The following is a 20392-nucleotide window of genomic DNA, read 5'->3' on the forward strand; positions in this document are numbered from 1 at the left end:
AATGTCCTCTGTAACAGTGGACAGGCCTCAAGCAAATGATCGAGATAGAGGGAAGAGAATGTATGGCTTAAAAATGGGAGCTTTGAGGAACAGCTGCTGTTCGATCTTCACCGCTGAGCGTACTGATTCTGAGCAAGACGTCATGGACCCCGTTTATTTGAATAATATTCCGTATATAGATATATAAATAAACGTCGGTTTACATAGATGCAGAACTGCAATAAAGGATCCACGTTGTTGATTTTACCTATTAATATACAAACTAGTTAAATTAAAGCAAGTTTCATTAGCTGACAGAAAATCCGATGCTCTTTTCTGTCGACCACCACGACTTGCTTAATATAAACACACACAACGGACCGAACTGTTTTCGTGATCATGACACGGCTCAGTGCCGCCGAATAACGCTGGGCACGAGGAGATAACATGCAAGCTGCTATTGGCATGATTCGTTGCAACTCAACCTCTGCTCGTCCGCGGACTGAATCAGAGATACGGCGTGATGTACAAATCCAGAAGTACCAGCTCGCACTGGTACTACTAGAGTGCAAACTGTACTGCTGGATTCTCAAGGGTTTTCTCTTCGAGATAAAGAGAGAGTGAGAGATAAGCGAAAGGTAGGGAGGTTAACCAGGCATATCCCAGTTGGCTACTCTCCACTGGAGATAAGGGATGGAAAGATGAGGTGGAGGAGATGAATTTCGTGCTTCGTCGCTGCTGCCACCGCGCGAGGACCGGAGCCGGCCGCCGCCGCGGGCTGCGGTCGCTACTACAGATCGCCACCGTCGGCGTCGCTGCCGCTAGGAGGTGGCACTCACAAGCGAAGAGCTGGCCGACCAGCTTTGCTCCGTCCGGCAAGCCGAAGATGCCACCCGGGTACAACGACTTCGAGCCGTCACCTGGGGCACCGCCATCATCTTCGACGGAGGGTCGGACGGGACAGGGCTTAGTCCCCTCTTCCCCCCGCCCCGCTCGAAAGAAACTACCGGAGTGATCTTAATTAAAGTTTATTCATTCATTCATTGTACACACGCAAAGAAGCGTTCAGCACCCAGTCCGCCACAAGCGTTGTTAATAGGCGGTTATCCTTGAAAGGATTGCTCCTAATGTATATGAAGAACAAGGAAGAAGTCGTGGCGTTCCAGGTGTGACCGCTGTCCAGATTAAAATCAAAATTGAAGCGTGATGAGACGATGTTGCGAATTAAGCTCTTCAAAGAATATTACGCTCACAAAACATTAGGCTCTCGTGACTTGCTTTAGAAACTTGCACTACATTTGCAAACAACGTTCATGCGAAAGGTACAATCGTAATACACAACTGAGCTCACTTTCACATTTTCTTTAATTCGTTCTGTCAGTGACGCGTTTCTATGCTCAGAAGCAGGAGGGCTGTACCGTTGACGTCTCTTGTTTTTTGTTTCGTTCCAGCTTGGCTTCTCGGTTTGTTCGTTTGCAAGAGCGTCTCATACCTGCAAGGAGTCTCCGTTTGTGCATCTGTCAACACACTGATGGCCATTTCAATCGACAGGTATTGTACTATTGTTCTCGCATTCTTTGAACTTGCAAGCAGAGCTTACGTGTCTGACTATGTCGTCAGATAAGAGCTGCATAGCTAAGTTTGCTGAACCCTTTAGTTTGTAAGAAATATGGCGGATCATATTCTGAAGCCACTGATTATTCGTTATCAGCTTATTTACATTAAAAACTCAATCTTCTGCCTACTAGAACATTTCAGTTTTCACAGAATTATTGAATTGGATTTATTTACCTTCTTTTCCTGTACTTTTAAACGTGCCGAGTGATCTTAAAAGGCGTGGGCGTACGGATTTACAACACGTTTTCTTTTTTGAAATAAACTTCGTAAAAACGAACTAGTCGCACAAAGTGAAACCGCGATGCCTTGCCACGCTGCAATGTGTATATGATGGTGTCAGTCAAGTTTTCATGCGTCTGCCCACGCTCTTGGACCTCGAGAACCGGCTTATAGTTTGCGCTCAATTTACGTGACCACTCCATGGAACTGCATTATGTATTTGTAACCTTAGAGAAATCGAGCTATAGTGTTGTGATGGCAAAGTAGACACCTAAGAGACACTTATTCCTACCAGACACTTTACTTACCTGTTACTCCATGTGCTTGCTACGCGCGTGTTGTATCTATGACGGGATCATTTTATATATGACCCTTATCATCCGGAATAGCATGTTGTATACGCGTATGGCCAGATGCCCCTTAAAATATTTATCAAAGTATTTCTCCCTCTTTTTAGGAAGTTGCAGATTTGGTTTCTTGGCATAACTGTAGGACTTGCAATGTTCTATAAAGAAAACTTTCACGCGCGGACCGGAAGAACTACAGTGTATCTTAGAAGAAGAAAACATTTACGACGGTACTGTCAGTTGAAGAAATGCCATCTTGGGACCGACATTACTATTATTATTACTATTGGGGTTTTACGTCCCAAAACCACGATATCAATATGAGGGATGCCGTAGTGGAGGGCTCCGGAAATTTCGACAATCTGGTGGTCTTCAACCTGCACCTAGATCTAAGCACACGGGCCTCAAGCATTTCGCCTACATCGAAAATGGGACCGACTTCGTAATGCTCTTTTTGTGTGTGATTTGATGAAAAATTTTAGGACGAAAGTATTTTCTTTTATTTTTTAGTGTGTCAATGCAGGTCTCGGAATGAGAGCTGTCGAAAGCGCGTATGTCGGTTGACGGAACGATCGAGTAAGAAGCAGTATTTGAACCACCTAATAGTCAGAGGTATACATAAAAATAGAAGGCGGTATCCTATTATCGGTGTAGAAAAACCTACGTTGAAGAACAAGCTATAGATAGCAATAGAATAGGGTTCGCGTAGCGTTAGCGTTGCTCGGGTGCGCACGCTATTTTAGAAATATAACGTGGATACCCAAGAGGTTGGCGTATGACGCATGCGCAGTGGCAACAAACGCTAAAGCAAACCTTTACGTATGCTGTTATAAAACTGCCTAATATCTTTTGGTGTGCCTATATCGCTTGGAAATTTGTACGTCGCTATCGTGGATTTGAAATAAATTTACTGACATCCATAGACATTTGAAGCGTTCTCGTTCATGTGAATGCCGTGCTTCAATTAAAATGCAAGCTGTTTTTGTTCAGTTTTATTTTTATGCTTGGTCTGAGAGATACCAAGCGTCCACTAATTGATCGGCCACCGAATCTGAGAGGTGTATTATACGAAACAAGTTATTAAAGCTGAATGAACTGAACTACTTCCCAAGGAATATACCTGATTTTCTTCGATCAGCTTTCCTGAACAATCTCAATAACAATTCTATTGGAAAGCTGAAAATAGAGGATGAACTGTGCCCTTATTCACAACTTTTTTTGTGCAAGTACGCTCTTCGCCAATGGCTGGTCGCTCTTGCTAAAGCATGCCCAGCATCACTATAAACTGGAAGTTCTTCTTACGAGCCATTTCAATAAGACCTTTCTTCATCTGCACAAATATCTACTTTACCATCTGTATCATCATCGTACTTTTCAAAAAAGCACTCCTTGAACAAATGGTTCCTCTACATTGTCGGATACTTCAAAATACTAAGAGAAATGCTTCAAATAAATTACAGTATCCGTTATCCGAGACGCCACAGTACTTCATTGCCGGAATTCATGATTTGCCACCAACATATAGAGCGTGATTATTCAGGCCTCGTATTCCCTTATAGCACTCACGCTAAAAATACACGTAACACTAAAATCAAGCCAATCCTGATACTGCACATATTACTGAAGGTTCTTTTACTATAGAGCATATATAAGCTAAAAGCTTTGCGAATTCGTCCAATGATCTGTTAATATTAGATATTTGGAACGACATGGCTTGGTGCTTATAATCGGAGGAATGCGAAACGTCACTGCATAATAGCAGCAAGACTGAACGGCACCCCGTGCGGCACGCTTGCCTTTTACATTGCGTTCAACCCGGATGACGGCTTCCTCCCTTTTCATTCTTTATTTTCATCCATTGATTCATTTCCACCAGAGTAGGATAGCAAGAAGACGGGCGCCTGGTTTGCTTTCCTGTATTTCCTCCTCCTCCTCCTCCTCCTCCATCTGGAAGACATGACTTGGATTCTGTACGCCCAACAGATGCGTGTCGGTGATATTTTTACACCACCCCCTTGCAGACCTCTAGCACATCCCCTCAATAAAGACAGTTTTACTGCTAGGACACCATGTGCACCGCATGCTTTCATTCCTGCGCCCGAGCGAGCATCAGTTTGAATGGCTGAGATAAATATAGAGAGCGCCAGCCAACGACTCAAGAAAGGATGGAGGCGTTGGCCTGACAGCGCTTCTAGCGTGGACTTCAGACAGGGTTGCTTTGACAGGCTTCCCTTGCCGTTTTCTTGGAGGTATAGTTATTTATTATAGTTTACCAACGAACACATGCGTTGCGTGGCGGTGATTATACAGCATGCAAAATCTTGTAACGTGAAACTGGCGGCAGCATCTCGAGAGACAACGCTATATGTATAGGGCCGGCTTAGACACTTGACGTAAAGCCGCTTCTACGAGGGAGCAGTCGCGTGCGCCGACTACAAGTCACCGCAATGCTACTCACGTCCCAGTCTCGTCACCAAGTTCGCAGGTTGTCTCATTTAAGGGGCCCAGCGGGAAAACGCTGTAGGCCCATTAAGCTGCGGCACATTTAGGGCGAGGTCTCAAGTTGGTCAGTGATATCTCATTCCTATACGTGCAAGGGGTCGTACAGTGACGGTGACTTTCGAAAAAAATATAAACAAACTACAGAAAAGTGAGTCTGCTGAACCAGTAAGAATTCGTGTCGCACTTCAAACTTCAAATAGCCAGAATAAGCAAACACCAGTAAATCAAGGAACGAATTAGGAAGCACGCTAGGAAATGCAGCTGCGTAAGTTCATACTGGGGACGCAATACTTGTGTTGCTTGTGTTCTTAAATTTTACCGCCACTAAATTAAGCTTACGCCACATTTCGCATAGGCTTCAATGGTCGTAGATATTGGCAAAAGTTCTCAGCGGTGCGCCTATATCGGCCTGCGCAGAGAGAAGGGTGAACCCACGGACTTCTTGACGTTGAACAATTCTTATGCTTTCTGACCAACATTTTCCCATCATGCCTCGATGCAAATAAAATTGGCCATTTTTTGTCTGTTTAGCTAGACGCGACAATATTGTTCTCCTAACTAGCACTAAGCGCTGTAGCTGGCCGATTCGACCATTATATAGAGCAAAATTGGGTGCCCGAGCAAATTCTCAAACACCGCAGGGAGCGAGAGCAGCAAATAACTGAAGGGAAAACAGGCAGTGCAGGGCTCATAGTGAACCTTTTGAGACACAGGCAACCACTTGCCGCAGAGCGCACAACTGGCCTATTTGTGTTGCGCTAGAGTTTCCCAGTGCGGTTTCTCGCCCGCTGAGTTTTGCATCCGGAGCCGCCGGCAAGCTCGAATCTGGGCTGGGTGGCTCGTTTGTTTCGACCGGTCCGTTGTTCCCCGAGTCGGAGGCGCCTGGCACTGTTTATACACCGCACGCGGTGGGCAAACAAAGCTTACTGGGCCATCTGGTCAGGCGTGTTTATTCGTTCACCTTGGCGGCTCGATTTTCACTTAGCTACCAGTTTCTCTGGTACGTAGAACAACACGAAACCGCACAGGCGAATACTTTGGTTGCAGGCAGCATTTGGTATCAGAGGAAGCCTTCCTTTCGTTCACCGCGTTTTGTGGCGTTCTCTTTTTTGATCCCTAGGGAAACCGTGACCCCACTGGTGATCGAGCACGCTATAAGGGTTGCTTGTATACAGACATAAAAAAAAGGCGGAGCCACTTATATTTGAGCGCCGCTTTTCTATCCTTTACCGCTTTCTTGCGTTTATATAGAATTTCAAGACAAGCTGTCGGCGCCGTGTTGACACTGACACATCCAATGTCGTGCCTGGGGGTGCGCTATCGCAATCCGTAACTCACGCCGCCTGTTGCTGTGCTTTGCCGGTGTCAAGTTCGTAGTTGGTCGTTTATTTTTCTTGCCAAGAATATATGGCATGTTCTTGCTAAGGTGAAGCTAAATTTACGCAATTGCAGTTGCTTGTGTTGCAATAAAGTCAATGCCCGCGGATTTGTGCGCACTGTTAAGTCACGCACGTTTTCTTCGCGTTTCTTTGGTGATGGTCGTATCAAGTTAAAGTAGCTGGCATCACGAAGCAGTGTCCGTTACAAGCGTTCTGCGCTTTTTAACTCTTTCGCGAAGGTAATTCAGTTCACTACGAAAGATGACAAATTTTCACAGCTGCAAAAAAAAAAGAAATAAAACAAAAGAAAAAAAACTTCGCCGAGCTTGCATTACGCCGTAATAAGCTGAAACTTTTGAAGCCACGGCTGTTTGTGTCGCACAGGCGATACTCAATATGTTAAGCACCTTCTATGAACTTCAAGCAAAGCGCTACCCACGACCTTGCCGAGCTGTATGAATTTTTCTTTCACAGCTTCGTACAAATTAGCACTCTAAGATAATGCGTCCCTCCATACGAAAAAAAATATCTAAAGACACTGTTGTTTTATGTACTACAGGGACCATGCATTTAAACTTTTCGCAACCAGAACGAAACACACCTCATGAGCCGTGCAGGCAACAATTCCTGCACTGCACTGCAATTCGTGAAATACGATTTATTCGATCGTAAGTACAGCTCAACATCATCTACCAAACGAGATTTCACTCTTCAGAAAAAATTTAAGCAGCCGGTACGACGTTGGCGCAGCATATATCCACACACGTTCAAAGCAGATCATCAGTTGTGCATGGACATGGGCCGCACGCTGCAACATCAAGCTGTTCGGACAGATACCACCGGGCTGTGACTTCGTTGTTTTCTTGATCCGAGCCACAGTCGAGTTGTCTGTTCACTAATGGCTGGACGATGAATGCGACTGCAGCGTTTTAGAGCACTAGAAAAACCACATGGCGATGATCACTGACCCAAACAAGATAAAGGCGCTTCACAGCGAGACAAAGTGCGCGAAGTAGCTAAAGAAAGCTCTCGCTTTAAAAGGACAGACAACTGTTCAGGACAGGAATTGAGATAACCCCACTAATGAAGAGATTGTCTATTGTATATATATATATATATATATATATATATATATATATATATATATATATATATATATATATATATATATATATATATATATTCTAAAACAAACCCTGTTGTTTCTCGTTAAATGAGGATTAATGAGGATTTTGAGGATTTATATTTTTATTTCTTCACGCAAAATACTTTTGGCGCCTCATCATGCGGCAAAAAGTGAAGATCCACATGATGGCGATCACGTGCTCTTTTACTGGTGTACGCTGTTAATTTTCTCTTTATTAGCGTTGAAATGTGGCAGACTTTTTTATAATAATCTTTTCTAACTTAAAACGTGCTGATGTGCCTTCGTCAGTACTGAAAAGAACAGTGGCGGCGCATTTGCTTGACGTACGATCCTATGCTCATAAGCGGCCGCATACACGTTGTTAGCTGAGGGCCTAGCGGAACCTGCCTACGAGTTTTGGAGAAGTACAAAGAGCACCTCGCGGCCTCCGCGATAAGCTCCGGCAACGCGTTGCCGGAGCTAATCGCGGAGGCCACGAGCGCCTGGCTCGCGAGGCCGTAAAAGGACCTCACGTGATGACGAGCGTTCGGAAATCTTATTCTACCTGCTTTTTATATTCAAAAACGGTTGAAAATGTCAATACGAAGGTGGTTAAAAAACAAGTTCACTCACTTGTGTGATAGCAGAACCTTCAGCGTAATGAACAGTTTGCGAGGAGGGCTATCGGCATCGCTACCGCTTCACAGCGTTGCTGGAGGAGAAACGCGAACTTTTTTAGTGGCTTCTCGGAACGATAAATTCTGCTTTAAAAATATCCACACACTTTTGGAATCAACCGCTGCAGGTTTAACCACTACCGAGGGGGAGCTTTCCGTTGCGCCGTAAAAAATTGGGTAGAGTAAAATCGGTTGTCAGCCCCTTTGAAAAAGGTGGGAGACTAACTGCCAGTATGCGTCTGATCATGTTTACATTTATGATTCTCCACTCCGGCACGAACGCGACTACCTCTGCAAATATCGGCGGCCGATGTTATATTTAATAACCGGCTGTACAATAATGTAGGGATACATGGGTCAGAAAGAGGTCGTGATGAGCGCTTGAACGGAGGAGGGCAAGGAGCATAAAGCTTGACGTGCCTGAAAGTTGCAACCTGGAGCAACGTGGAGACACATTCGTGTAATCCGCAGCTTCAGGCCGCGTGAATCCGAGAGCCGATTTGGGACGGACGCAGCGCAATTTGTTGTGCCCCAGTTCAAATAGATCGTCCCCTTTAGTCTCCTTCGTTTGTGTTGCGAAAAGGCTTCGGGAGGGCTTTACCTTAATTGATAAGTGCTACCCAGGCAGGGCTGGGCTGCTTTTCCAAGGTCGACAGTTCAGACAGATTGGTCGGGCCCGCAGATGGGAGCACCTCTCATCTATGGAATAGCGACGCGGTCGCTGTTTTCCGTTCCACAGTCATATATCTCATTTTCTGAATCACGTCCAATTTAATGCTGCAAGATAATGATGATGGGCTGCCAAGTCACCCGTTAGTAGAACTGAGGTGATATGAAGGAGAGTGTTGTTTCTCCATGTGCAGGTTAGCGGAAAAGAAATGTAACGAATTGTATTCTTTGCGAGCAGCAAAGATGCTATTATCCCGAACTTTCATAATAGAACGTGTCCTTTGTTTTCTCGTTTTTCCAGATACTACGCCATCTGCTACCCCATGAAGCGACAGATCAGCCTGCGCACCTGCCGCGTCGTCATCGCCATCATATGGGCGTTCAGCTTGACCATTACGTTGCCGTGGACCTTCTTTTTCCGACTGATGCCCATGCTGAGCGATAGCGAGACCACGCTGCAGGTGTGCCGCGAGGACTGGCCCACCGAGGGAATGGGCGTGCTGTACTTCATCGTGGCCAACCTGGTGCTCTGCTACCTGCTGCCACTCTGCGTCATCACCCTATGCTACGTGTTCATCTGGCTCAAGGTGTGGCGCCGTCGTCCGCCGGGCGAGACGCACGACTTCGGCGTGGAGAACATCATACAGCGCTCCAAGATCAAGGTGGCCAAAATGCTGCTCGTCGTGGTCGTGGTGTTCGCCATCTCGTGGCTTCCCCTGTACGCCATCTTCGCGAGGCTCAAGATCGGCGAGCCGCTGGCCGACGGCAGCCTCGAGCAGTCGCTCATCGAAGTGGCCGCACCGGTCGCTCAGTGGCTAGGCGCCTCCAACAGCTGCATCAACCCCATCCTGTACGCCTTCTTCAACAGCAAGTTCCGCATGGGCTTCAAGGCGATCCTCTTCCGGCACAACTGCTGCTGCTGCTGCTGCTGCTGTTGGTGCTCCGACAGCAACGACGGCGCCCGTCGGCGCTCGGCGCCCAGCGTGGCGCGCCACGAGCTGTCCTGCAACCGGCCTTCGAGCGTGAGGACTTCCCAGGCCGTAGCGCGCAGGAAGGATTCGCGCCTTTCGGATGTGTTCTGACTATGGCGGGTGAAAAACGCTGCAAATATGTAGCTGTTTGGTCAAGAACACAAGATTTGTGCTTGCTTCGTAGTGTGGTGTGTTTACACGCACGACGGCACAAATGCAGATTAAGTTCATTGAGCTTCCGCCTTTGCACAGCAGCCTGAGTATTATTGAAGTATTCCGGAAGCTTATGGGACATCAGTTCCTTCCTTTTTACGACGTCTCATTCGGTCGTATATTGCTATGAGGAAAAGAGGAGGTTAAGACGCTGGGGTGCCTCATGTCCTCATAGTCACATATAAATAGTTACTGGAATGTGTCATAACGAATATACCACGTTTTTTTTTATCGTTTGAGCAAATGTTTAAAAACGAAAACAACTGCGGAAGGTAAGGTTTTCTTTTTTTTAGCTTTTGAATTGGATTTCAGGGAGATTGAAAATCTCCAATCTGAAAATGGCCGGTAGCTAATTAGAAGTTCATAGGTATAACGAAACGACGCAAACATAACAAGAAACCAAGAACACACAGGACAGAGTGCTGTTACTGTAACTGAAATTGATATCTGAAGACTGGTACTAGGCTTACTATTTCAGCTAAGCTGACGCAACTTCACTCTACTGTGGGGCTTTGTTTTCGCAGTATTAGCAAAACAACTTTAGTTATTCAACTTGTGCTTTGTCGTGCAGCTCTGATTTCTCTTATATTGCAATTTGAACGATTACCTATTCAGGCCCTCTACTAATACAGGACAAATTTCGTTTTCTGCTCAGTAAAACATTTAAAAGTAAAACTGGCCGAAGTATAAGGAAGGGCGCTCTGCATAGCAAGAAGCCTGATGTTGTTGATTATGAGGATAAACCCAAATTTATGGAAAAATCTGTTTAGCATGCGCAGTTTTTGCTTGCAGATCAACAAGGCTCACCTGGAGGCGAGCTGCCAATTTTTATTTTAACCTACAGCCTGTACATACGTCTACGAGGATGTGAGCTCAGAAAGAGATCGTCTTACATCGTTATCGCTCGGTCTTTAGAAAAGGACCTTAAATTAACTCGAATTGTCTTACTTCAAGGTCCTTATCACAAGCTTTATTTTTAGTCTAGTCAGCTAAACTTTTCAATGCTGAGGAGGAGACTTGTACTGTATGCCAATGTTGAAGTGGCTCGCAAAGTTATGCTATGAATCTGAAGTGTAAACAAAAGAAATATTGAGAATACGACCTACAATCAGCATATGTGTTCAAGCCTGTGCCCTGCTGTATGCCTCTTAGAAGCATCGCTTGCGTAGCAGGTATAGCTACTAATCAAAGAAAATCAGTGCTTCGTTATTCCACCGCAAGGAACTTAATAAAATATAATTATCCAGTAATTTCGGGGGGGAGACAGGTGCCTTCTCATTGCATTGAGCGGGGGGTGTTTCGCTCATACCAGTTGGTGGACGAGCTTACAATGGCAAAACAAAGCGTCAATGAAAAATTACAATGCCAACTATATCATACGGGGATAAAAGATGCAAGACGCACTTCACGTAGAAGGAGTTAACAAATGTAGGTCTTCATTACAATAAGTAATTCAAAGCGGCGCGAATAGAAGCTTCTTAGCTGCACCGTTTCGACTTCGGCAATTTTCTGATTCGTTATAAAACACCCAGAAAAATTGGTAGCGACACCTCAAACGCGACGACTGTAATGGCTGAAAGTAATAGTCGAAAGTGAGATACATTTCTTTTGGTCGATTGACACAATCGCAAATAGAGTAATACTAGCGCAGAAGTGCAAAACTTCTGGTTCGTGTCTATGATTGCCTACTCTTACTAGGAAGTATCAAGGGAGATAGACAAAGTGCAGTTAATTTAGCCGAACGGCTTTCGGCCTTCCTGTGCACTCAGCCACCAATGTCAGAGGCCGCTTCTGTGACAGCCTTCGAGTGACACTAATGCGGGGTGCTCAAGTTGACTGCGAATTCTGCCGTGGTAAAGTGGCTTACTAAAAGATCATTTTAGTAATTGTCGATAGACGAGGTATTACTCATGTGATGGCTGCGTCTTAGCGCTGAATGGTGACGAAAGAGCCAACAAGTCTGTATGCTCTGGAAAAAAAGAAAAGAAGCCAGCGAAGACGCATCGGAAAGAGAGGTCGCTGCAACGTCTAGTCTTTGCTGGTACCCGAACTGAACGGTCCAGACACAAGCCTAACTCACGCCATCGCGTCATCATTTCAGCGGATTGGCTCAACGTATATTCCGGTGTTGCTTCCGCAGACGAAAAATAAAAAAAAAATAAACAAACAGCATGGCAGTTTTTCCAAAAGTAACAATAACGTAACAACAGCAAACTGAGGTAATGATGACGGCTTGTCCAATTGCGAATGTCGCTATGGCCGATGTGCGCCATTTTCCTATGAGCATTCCAGCACCTCTGTCCGAATGCAGGCTGCCGCGACCTGTGCAGAAGAATAACACAATAATCTTATCTATGCGGTATTGGCAATATATATAGTGCCTAACTTTCCTATTACTGGTCGTATTCTTGGCAAATCTAGTGTTATGAAAAGTAGAAGTAGCAAGTTTCATTGATATCACGTTATAGCTATGTAACGTGATACTGGCGAGTAGGACATGGATGAGTATACAGAGACACCACCAAAGCCAGTCAGCGTCGTACTCGTTCGTGTCCTGTTCGCCTGTATCATCTTACACTGCTTTAACCAAAACCAATTAGCCCAGCTGTCTACGCTTAGTGATATCACTTTTCGGCTGAGCGGAACCGGTAAAATGTATGACACTCTTCATGAGTTTGCATAGAATGGCAAATACTTTCGTCCATCTTTGCAAAGCTCTGATAAGCATAAGCCACAGGAAAACTTACTGTGTCATGCGACAGCCTGATTCTGATTCTGATTCTTTTTATTCTCCCCCCATCTCTCTTTCTTTTCGCTGCGTTCGTAATGGCAGATTTTTCTCGAGATGTCATTAAAAACAAATCTGGTGGCAGAGAGAGAGAGAGATAATAAAACGAGAGAAAGGCAGGGAGGTTAACCAGAATTGTAGCATCCGGTTTGCTACCCTACGCTAAGGGCAGGGGGAAAGGGAAAGAAAGATGGAAAGGAAAGCGGAGAGAAGAGCAGACGCGCGATAAAATAAATATAAACAAACTGAAGCTGTAGAGCGGGAGTACTAAAGCCTATTCAACAGGCCACTGGCACGCAAAAAGTTCAGTAAGGCCTTAAATAATTTCCGCTGTGCAGACAGTTCGGGTCGGCATTCCAGCACTGACTGTTCCGACAGGGGTCTGTCGTCAAGGCGGGCCAACACAGCAGCTAGCGACAGTCTGTGCGAGCTGTAGCGAGGGCAGCGACAAAGAACGTGGTCTATCGTTTCTTCGCTGTCACACTCGCTGCAAGCAGCACTCTCTGCCATGCCGATTCGGAAGGCAAAAGATTTGGTGAAAGCAACACCAAGCCACAGTCGACGAAGCACCGTTGCCTCGAGTCGAGAGAGTCCGGACGGAGGCCGAAGTTGACGACACAGGTCCAGTCTGTGCAGTCGTGTGTGCTGTAAACTTGGCGTGTTCCACATGGATTTTATGTCTTCATTGGCAATCTCTCGAATTTTCATCGCAGCATCCGTTCTTGATAACGGGATGGATTCTTGTACGCCGTCTTCGTGTGCAGTTCGAGCAGCAGCGTCGGCATGTTCGCTGCCCAGTATGCCGCAGTGACTTGGAAGCCACTGAAAGCAGAATGATAAGCGTTTACTGATAGTAAGAACTCGTGCCAAATTTTCTCCTGATATCGTCTTTCTTCCGTGTAAGCATGCTTCGTGTTATCTCTAATCGCGTGCGAACCAACATGCGCCTGACAAGTACAAGGCTTAGCTCTGCAGGTGTTCCATCTACTTTTTGCTAAAATGCATGTGAGTGACGGATCAAATGTACCTGTTAGTCAAAACTGAAGTAGTTCTCGTCAGTCGACACCATTTTTTCGGCATCAGTAGTGAGTGCAATCGCAGTTGGTGGACGCAAGCGTCGCGAACTCATGAACGAGTACCCATGCGACTGCGTCCTAAAAAGGCAGTTATTTGTGAATTCGCCTTCACCCGTACTAAATGGTGCTTATGCTTGCTTTAATAGGTTTTGTTCTTGTAAAAGTTAGCCAAGAACTGAGAGATCACCCTGAATATTTTTCCACGTAAGCCCACAGTAATAACGCGCAAGATCGAGCCCAATAGGTCAAGGGAACGGAAGCTCGCGTTTGTAAACTGGACCGAAAGAATATGAGACATAGAAACAAAGATTTTCAGAGCAACTGGGGATCCAGGACAAATGACATACTGCGCGTTATGGGCTCATTTTATGCAGAAACATGAATTTGCTACGTGCCCGGAGTGATATCAATGTCAGTGTTCCGTACGACAGCGTCATTATCCAAATGACGGACGTGGTCTAAATTTCCTTAGTATTTTTCGTGGCGGTGAGACCTCACGTTTCGCATTGCGGTAACTTGTGGGGTCAGAATGCTCTAATCGATCTATTGTTGAGAATAAGGCTCTAGTAATAAACAATACAAAGCTATAAAGTTAGTTTATACGATCGTTGTTAAGAAATAGTCTTAGAGCATCGCATAAAGTAAAGCATCATAAACTACATGGTTTGAAATACAAGGTAAAAATAATATGACGATGTCCTGTTTCTAGCCAGGACACGTACACGGCAAGTTGCCCAGGAAGCGGAACTGAGCGAATGATAAAGAAAGCAGCAAAATAGGAAATATTGAAGCGCAGTTTGAAAAGGCAAGCACGCGCGAAAAGTTTAAACTGGTAAACCTCCTTTGCACTATGCGAATGCTTAAAGATGCGCAAATAGCGGCGTGCTAGAAATAAATGACTGGCGTAACTACAAACTAATCATGAAACACTTCATGAACATAGACGCTGGGCAGCACCAATACTTTTGCAAGTTTTATTCAAGATTAAAGCGAATAGAAGGAGGTGTTGACACTGCAAAAGCTTAGTCACGGCCATACAGGGAGTTTACCTGTACTACTACTTAATTATCTCGATGCTTATTTATGCGAAGCTGTTGCCCGAGTAGCTACTAGGCACGGATAGAAAATAAGAGCGCTGCCAGAACCCCTTATGCCTATGTTTATCGGCATATATTGCGTCGGCACTAAGTATGAGGTTAACTGGGATTCCCAAAGGAATCTCTCGGTTATCAGGAATAAGAACGAACTGAGTTATTATGGAAAGGGCGGTGTTCACATGCAATAGGATGCCTATAGGGCACTGCAAGTCGAAAATTCTACAGGCCGTGCCTAGTCAATGTGATCTCCACGATTTCAAAAGCCAGCTGATGTTACTCATCTCTGGTAAGCGCCGCGAATGAATGGAACCTGTTCGTGGAGTTGGCTGGCTTGCAACGTGGAGTTGGCTAGCTTGCAATTAGGACTCAGACATACACAAAGCAGCACCTACATAAGTAGCGTGGTGTTCTTTAGCACAGTGAAGTTTCCGATGGTATGGATAAAAAAGCAACCTTTACGTCTCACTTTAAAATTTTTATACACTTAAAGATGACCAATAAGTAACAGGCCAGCTGCGTAGATTAAAAAAGGAAAACCTTGAATGAGCTGCAGTCGAAGGCCAACTGACTGCATATTGATCCTACAACGTTTGTCAGCAGCATCTGCAAGAGGAAAACCATAAAAATAGTTTTTGCTACTGGTCGCCTTCAGTTTAATGTTCTGGAATTCTGCTTATATGAAGGCCTTTATTCCTTTATTCCATAACACTGCAGCGTTAGCGGAAAGTATGGAATCCTCGGGTGGTGGAGGTACATAGGTTTCATCAGTGTCTTCTTCTTCCGCAACATGTGAGTGAGTGAGTGAAAAGACTTTATTTGATTATCCGGCGGACGACTATCCTAGCCCCACGAGTGGAGAGTCATCGCCATGCGGCCACACATCCCTGACGCAATCTAATTATTGACCGCCCATAGCTATATTCTGAAACTCTTTGTATGAAAATGTTGTTTCAATTTCATCAGCCAACTTATGTACACGTTGGCGATTATCTCTGCAGCGTGAATGCTGCGCAGTGCCACTATTGTTGCAGCCGTTGGGCAATCATTCAAACACATTACTAGCTAGGCTAGAGTTATTGCAGCACAGTTTTTTTCCTTTTTACGTTTAATCCCCATGGAAAGCATACGCGACCTTTCTTTTTTTTTTTTTACTTTCAAATGATCAGCCGCACTTGTAGCTCCGACCGGAGTAGAACAAGACACCACGAAGAACTGTCGTGGACAAGTGAAGCGCGAATAATATAGTTTGACGACAGGTGCATAACAATGAAATGATTTTGTGTGTGAATGCGCATTAAAGAATGAATTCGTGTTCTCTTACAAAAAGTAGAGAAGGGCGCTTTAATGGTACGGTAAACTTTGTGTGTACTTCGCGAGCACTATTTTGCGATTCAACCGTTGTAATATGAACATTGTCATTCGAGTTTTATATGTCTACAATGTTGTAAGGATTGCTAAATGTGTTACGTGTGCAAGCAAGCCGCTCGAAAAATGCTAGGGAAAGCAAACTAACAAAGTCGATGGCAAAGTTCGTTAGTGAACATGGGAAAGGATGTATTTGCACCGACACTGCGGTTACACGAGGTTTTTAATCAGTAGCCTAAGAAAGCTGGGATTTTTTTTTTTTTGGACAAGACTTTATTGGATGTATCATGAGAAACCAACCCAGTGTTTCGCATGGATGTATGTATGTATGTGCTTCTCTGCCAAAACTGTATTTTCTGTGCACAATGTAATTTCCGCTCTCAACTGGTTACTTCTACTGCACTTATCGTGCGTACATTGTATCTGTCCTTGATGTAAGTGGCTTCCCGTTTCTATCAGCCGAGAGGGATCCTGTAAAGAGAAAAAAAAAGTCTTTTCCTAATTAACATTCCCTCGACATTAAACGATACGCCCCATTTCGTCGAAAAATATACGATGTGTGACAAACTTATATATCGTATGGCTGGTGAAAGGTCAAAGATTGTGCATGTGTAAGTCTATACGTATGTAAAGAAGTGTTATTTGGTGTCCAGTGACTGCGAGCAGCTTTCCCCCGCAGAGGACAGGCCGCAAGCTCTCTTTTCACATTTCCTAATATCCAGCGGTTGTAATAGCCAGCGGTTGTATACCAGACTTTGAATATTAAGTCGTGAACGCTATCTATCTGACAGTTGTGACCGATACTCGGCTGAACATTCGTTAATTCCCCTATTTCTGCATTTTTGCTCACTTTATTCATGACGTGCGCGCGGGCGAGAAAAATGTTGTAAGCTGTCATGATTAACTGCACTCTGCATTCTGTCGAGTTAATGCGCTCAATATTTTGCTGTGTTGTCAGTACCTTGAGCAGGGCTCGAACAAGTCTACTTTTTTTTTTCTGCGTTACGACGAAACACACGTGTACCTTTCTCGTTTACATGAATATGCCAGGAAAATGCACGATGTATTTCTTACCCTTGTTGCGGCTTTCTCAGACTGCTGCGCAAGCACAAATAAAGCAGTTCTTCTATCACGTGAGTTGTGAAACTCTGTTACGAAATCCGGACATGACTATGGAGGTTAGCAGACCCACACGCCGCGACGACAGAGAACACAGCGCCCCGCCGCAGTCTTCGCTGTCATTACGCGAGTTTCCGCGTCGACAATTAGGAGAGGTGCTTTCGAAATCGGTCCGAGAATTCTGGGGCCGCACTATTGCCTGCCAAAAGCCAGCCACAAATGTAAGCATGCTGCTCGCGTAATCGAGCTTGAGTTTCTGTGCAAGGCAAACACACACACAAAAAATGTTATTTATTAGTTTTATTTTTCTCCGCCGACAGGTGAAGCTACAATCAGCTGATCTCCGCAATTTTTGGCCAATGCCACGTTAGGATTTGGAGGCATACAGCCTATGGAGAGTTTGGCCACTCGTGTGATTGAAGAACTGTGAAATAAATGGCTTGGCAGAACTAGACGGTTAGGAAAGTCTGAGCTCGACCCGTATGGGGTGGGCTTTATGTTGGCTTGAAGTGGCGATCTGGATTAACATAAGACAATTGGAGATAACCTGTTTTTAAAATTCGTAACACACAGCATTTAGAAAGCAGCTTCAAGAGCCCCTAAACTACTCCATGTTCAAAGACGATAGAGTGGTTTCTTTCTCGCCTTCACTAGTCTTCCTACAGGGGCTATCTCCTCCTCGCCACTTATTTATTCATAAAACACGTGGACAATGCCAGCACTAAACCTTGAGCATATCAGGATCTCGCGCTTTTCGGCTACACGCTGTTATCTGCGCTTGCGCAGCGGAATACGTACCAAACGAACTGAAATCAGGTGATCGCGCACGATAGTCATGCGAGACAAGGCAGAACGGACGTGCGACTGCATGGTAAATCAGGGCTGAAGACAATTCACAACTGATATCCCTCGCATATGAACCAATCGAGAGCTTATTTCCTCATGACGTAACGTGAACAGACTGCTGGCGTCACGAATTGTGCTGAAAAGGCGGGAAACGCCAGGAGAGAATGACGCGCTCGTTATTTGTACTTTCAGAGGTTTTTTAGGGGCCCTTTAATGTTTTTTTTTTTGCAAAAAAGTCAAGAAGGCAAAAAGGAAGCAAGCAGCCATTATAAGCAATTTCAAGCCAACAGTTGGATGTGGAGCCTTATCATAACTGGTATATGCATTATCTATATTGTGATCAATGTATATCACCGCAGATGCAGCGCGATTTGTTCCGAAAGCACTTTGCTTCTATTCCGTGTCGCGAGTTGGTCGCAGGAACACATTTGAACGCCTCAATATTGCCACTACCTGTCCATTTTCATGCCTATGTAAAATGGGAGGGAACGTGTCGCGTATTTTGTTTGTGTGTCTCTTCGAAGACGGATGTGACCAGTACTGGTCTGTTATTTTTCTCAGCCCGATTTTGTCATCCCGACTTGCAGTGAAATGTATTGTCTCGTACGCTACGCTGTCGTCTCTTCTTTCACTCTGTAAATATTACACACGTTTGTTGTGAAACTGGAGAACCTTTCCTGGAAAAAAAGAAGAAAAAAAAACATTGTGCGTTGTGACACCTCTCGTGTCAATTGATGGCATTTCACAATAAAGGAAATTGGAAGCTGTTGTACAACCCAGACTTCACTTTGTCATTGCAACTTCATGTCGTACTGTCAGTAGATAAGTGAACACTTCCCTGCAAGAGAACACCTTTAGCTCTGAGGGATCCCACTATAACGGGTTAGATAAAGCTTATAAGCACATATAAAGCTTATTCTGTTTGAAAAGTCGCAATCTAGGCGCGATAGGCAGTGAACCTCTTATTTGGCAGGCAAGTTGTTATCAAAAAGTCCTTGGAAAGCGCAAAATTAAAAATAACATAAGCATCAAGTTTGCGCTTTTATTAACTCAGCATTGCAAAACAGTATCACATGTATGCAGTGTTATAAGCACTACCGAAAAAAATTAACTAACTAGGTTACTCCTTGCGCTAACAAAAAAGTCCCAGTTTCAGCGTAAGGGCGAAGCAATGAATGCGATAGCAACAATTTGTAATGTTATACCAAGTGAGGCTGGCAGCTAACTCTTTTGCATCCGATCTCGAGTAACTCTATCAGTAAACTCTGGTGTAAGAGAATACGGCCGCTACAGAGAGAGATGCTCTTTCCCACAGTCTCTTCGCGTTGACAGCGCAGCATGTAGAAGGGTATACGAGCCACCCGCTGATGACTGCCGAGATAGCACACGCGCCAGCGACCGCGAAAGCGCCCTTAGAATCAAAGTTCGAAGTTGCTGCTCGAGCAACCCCCCCCCGTCTCCTCCCCTCGCGTCTTTTCATGCTCGTTCAAGACGGGCGGGGCGTTTCCTCTCTACTTTGACGGCAGGCCTCCCTAGCGGGGTGATGTTATCGCATGCGCCTTCCGAGCAACGGAAATGGGCCACTTCGTTTGATCTCTGCTGCAACTGCATCCGTCACCCCCGCTCGAGCGCTTCTCCCCGCGGTAGAACATACGATGCGCGGGGGGGATGTTATCAGTTTGAACTTTATAGGGGACATGAGGCGACGGCGATGGCAAAAACCTGTCGAAAGTGTCCATATAAATGTTAGCGCAATAAAAAGGAACGTTACCGACAAAAAAAAGGTAACGCGTTATATTTACCGTTACCAAAAAAAAAAGTAACGCACGTTACGTGTGCCGTTACTCCAGGTTCAGAAATTTGAAACAGTGTGTCTTCTCTGCAGGAACCTACAGTAACAACGTTATAAAGCTGATATTTATGTTTGACATAAAATTTCTAGCCCTAACAACAATTTTCCCTAAAATACTGATTTAACGAGAACAATTTGCACAAAGGTGCCAGATCTCAGCAATATTATGGTTGCCAGCGACACCCCGTGTTAAAAGAATTCTTCATCGCTTCAAGCTTTCATATTCCCCTGAACGTCTGGCTTATAACTCTGTGGCACACTGTGAAGACATTTTTGTTAGCATGACATTAAACACAAAATAATCTTTCATAATTAAAGTTCTCCGTAAAGAAAGCATCCCTCAACTCTCAATAAATCTACAGTAATTCTGGTACTGTTCTTCTACGAACAAGACAGATGCTCAAATTTTGTAGCCATAAAGAAATGCTTAAACGGCTTAGCTCCGAAAAAAAAATATTTGCACACATAATTTTTTTTCTCTTTAACCTGTATAATTGCCGCGAAAATTGGGAGTGTTTATGTGAAGGTGATGAAAGGGTTCAATGTCATC

At 44.8% G+C, this 20392-nt stretch overlaps 1 protein-coding gene across 1 annotated transcript in view; it reads left to right on the forward strand.

Moving 5' to 3' along the window:
- Positions 1–10375, forward strand: part of LOC119396472 (neuropeptide SIFamide receptor) — a 94424-nt gene extending 84049 nt beyond the window's left edge. The window contains exons 2-3 of the mRNA XM_037663706.1: positions 1431–1530; positions 8817–10375. Of these exons, the coding sequence (XP_037519634.1) occupies positions 1431–1530; positions 8817–9597 (881 nt within the window). The 3' untranslated portion in view covers positions 9598–10375. The remainder of the gene's footprint in view (positions 1–1430; positions 1531–8816) is intronic.
- Positions 10376–20392: the final 10017 nt, after the last annotated feature.

This window comes from Rhipicephalus sanguineus, chromosome 1 (genome assembly GCF_013339695.2).
Source record: "Rhipicephalus sanguineus isolate Rsan-2018 chromosome 1, BIME_Rsan_1.4, whole genome shotgun sequence".
Taxonomy (NCBI): domain Eukaryota; kingdom Metazoa; phylum Arthropoda; class Arachnida; order Ixodida; family Ixodidae; genus Rhipicephalus; species Rhipicephalus sanguineus.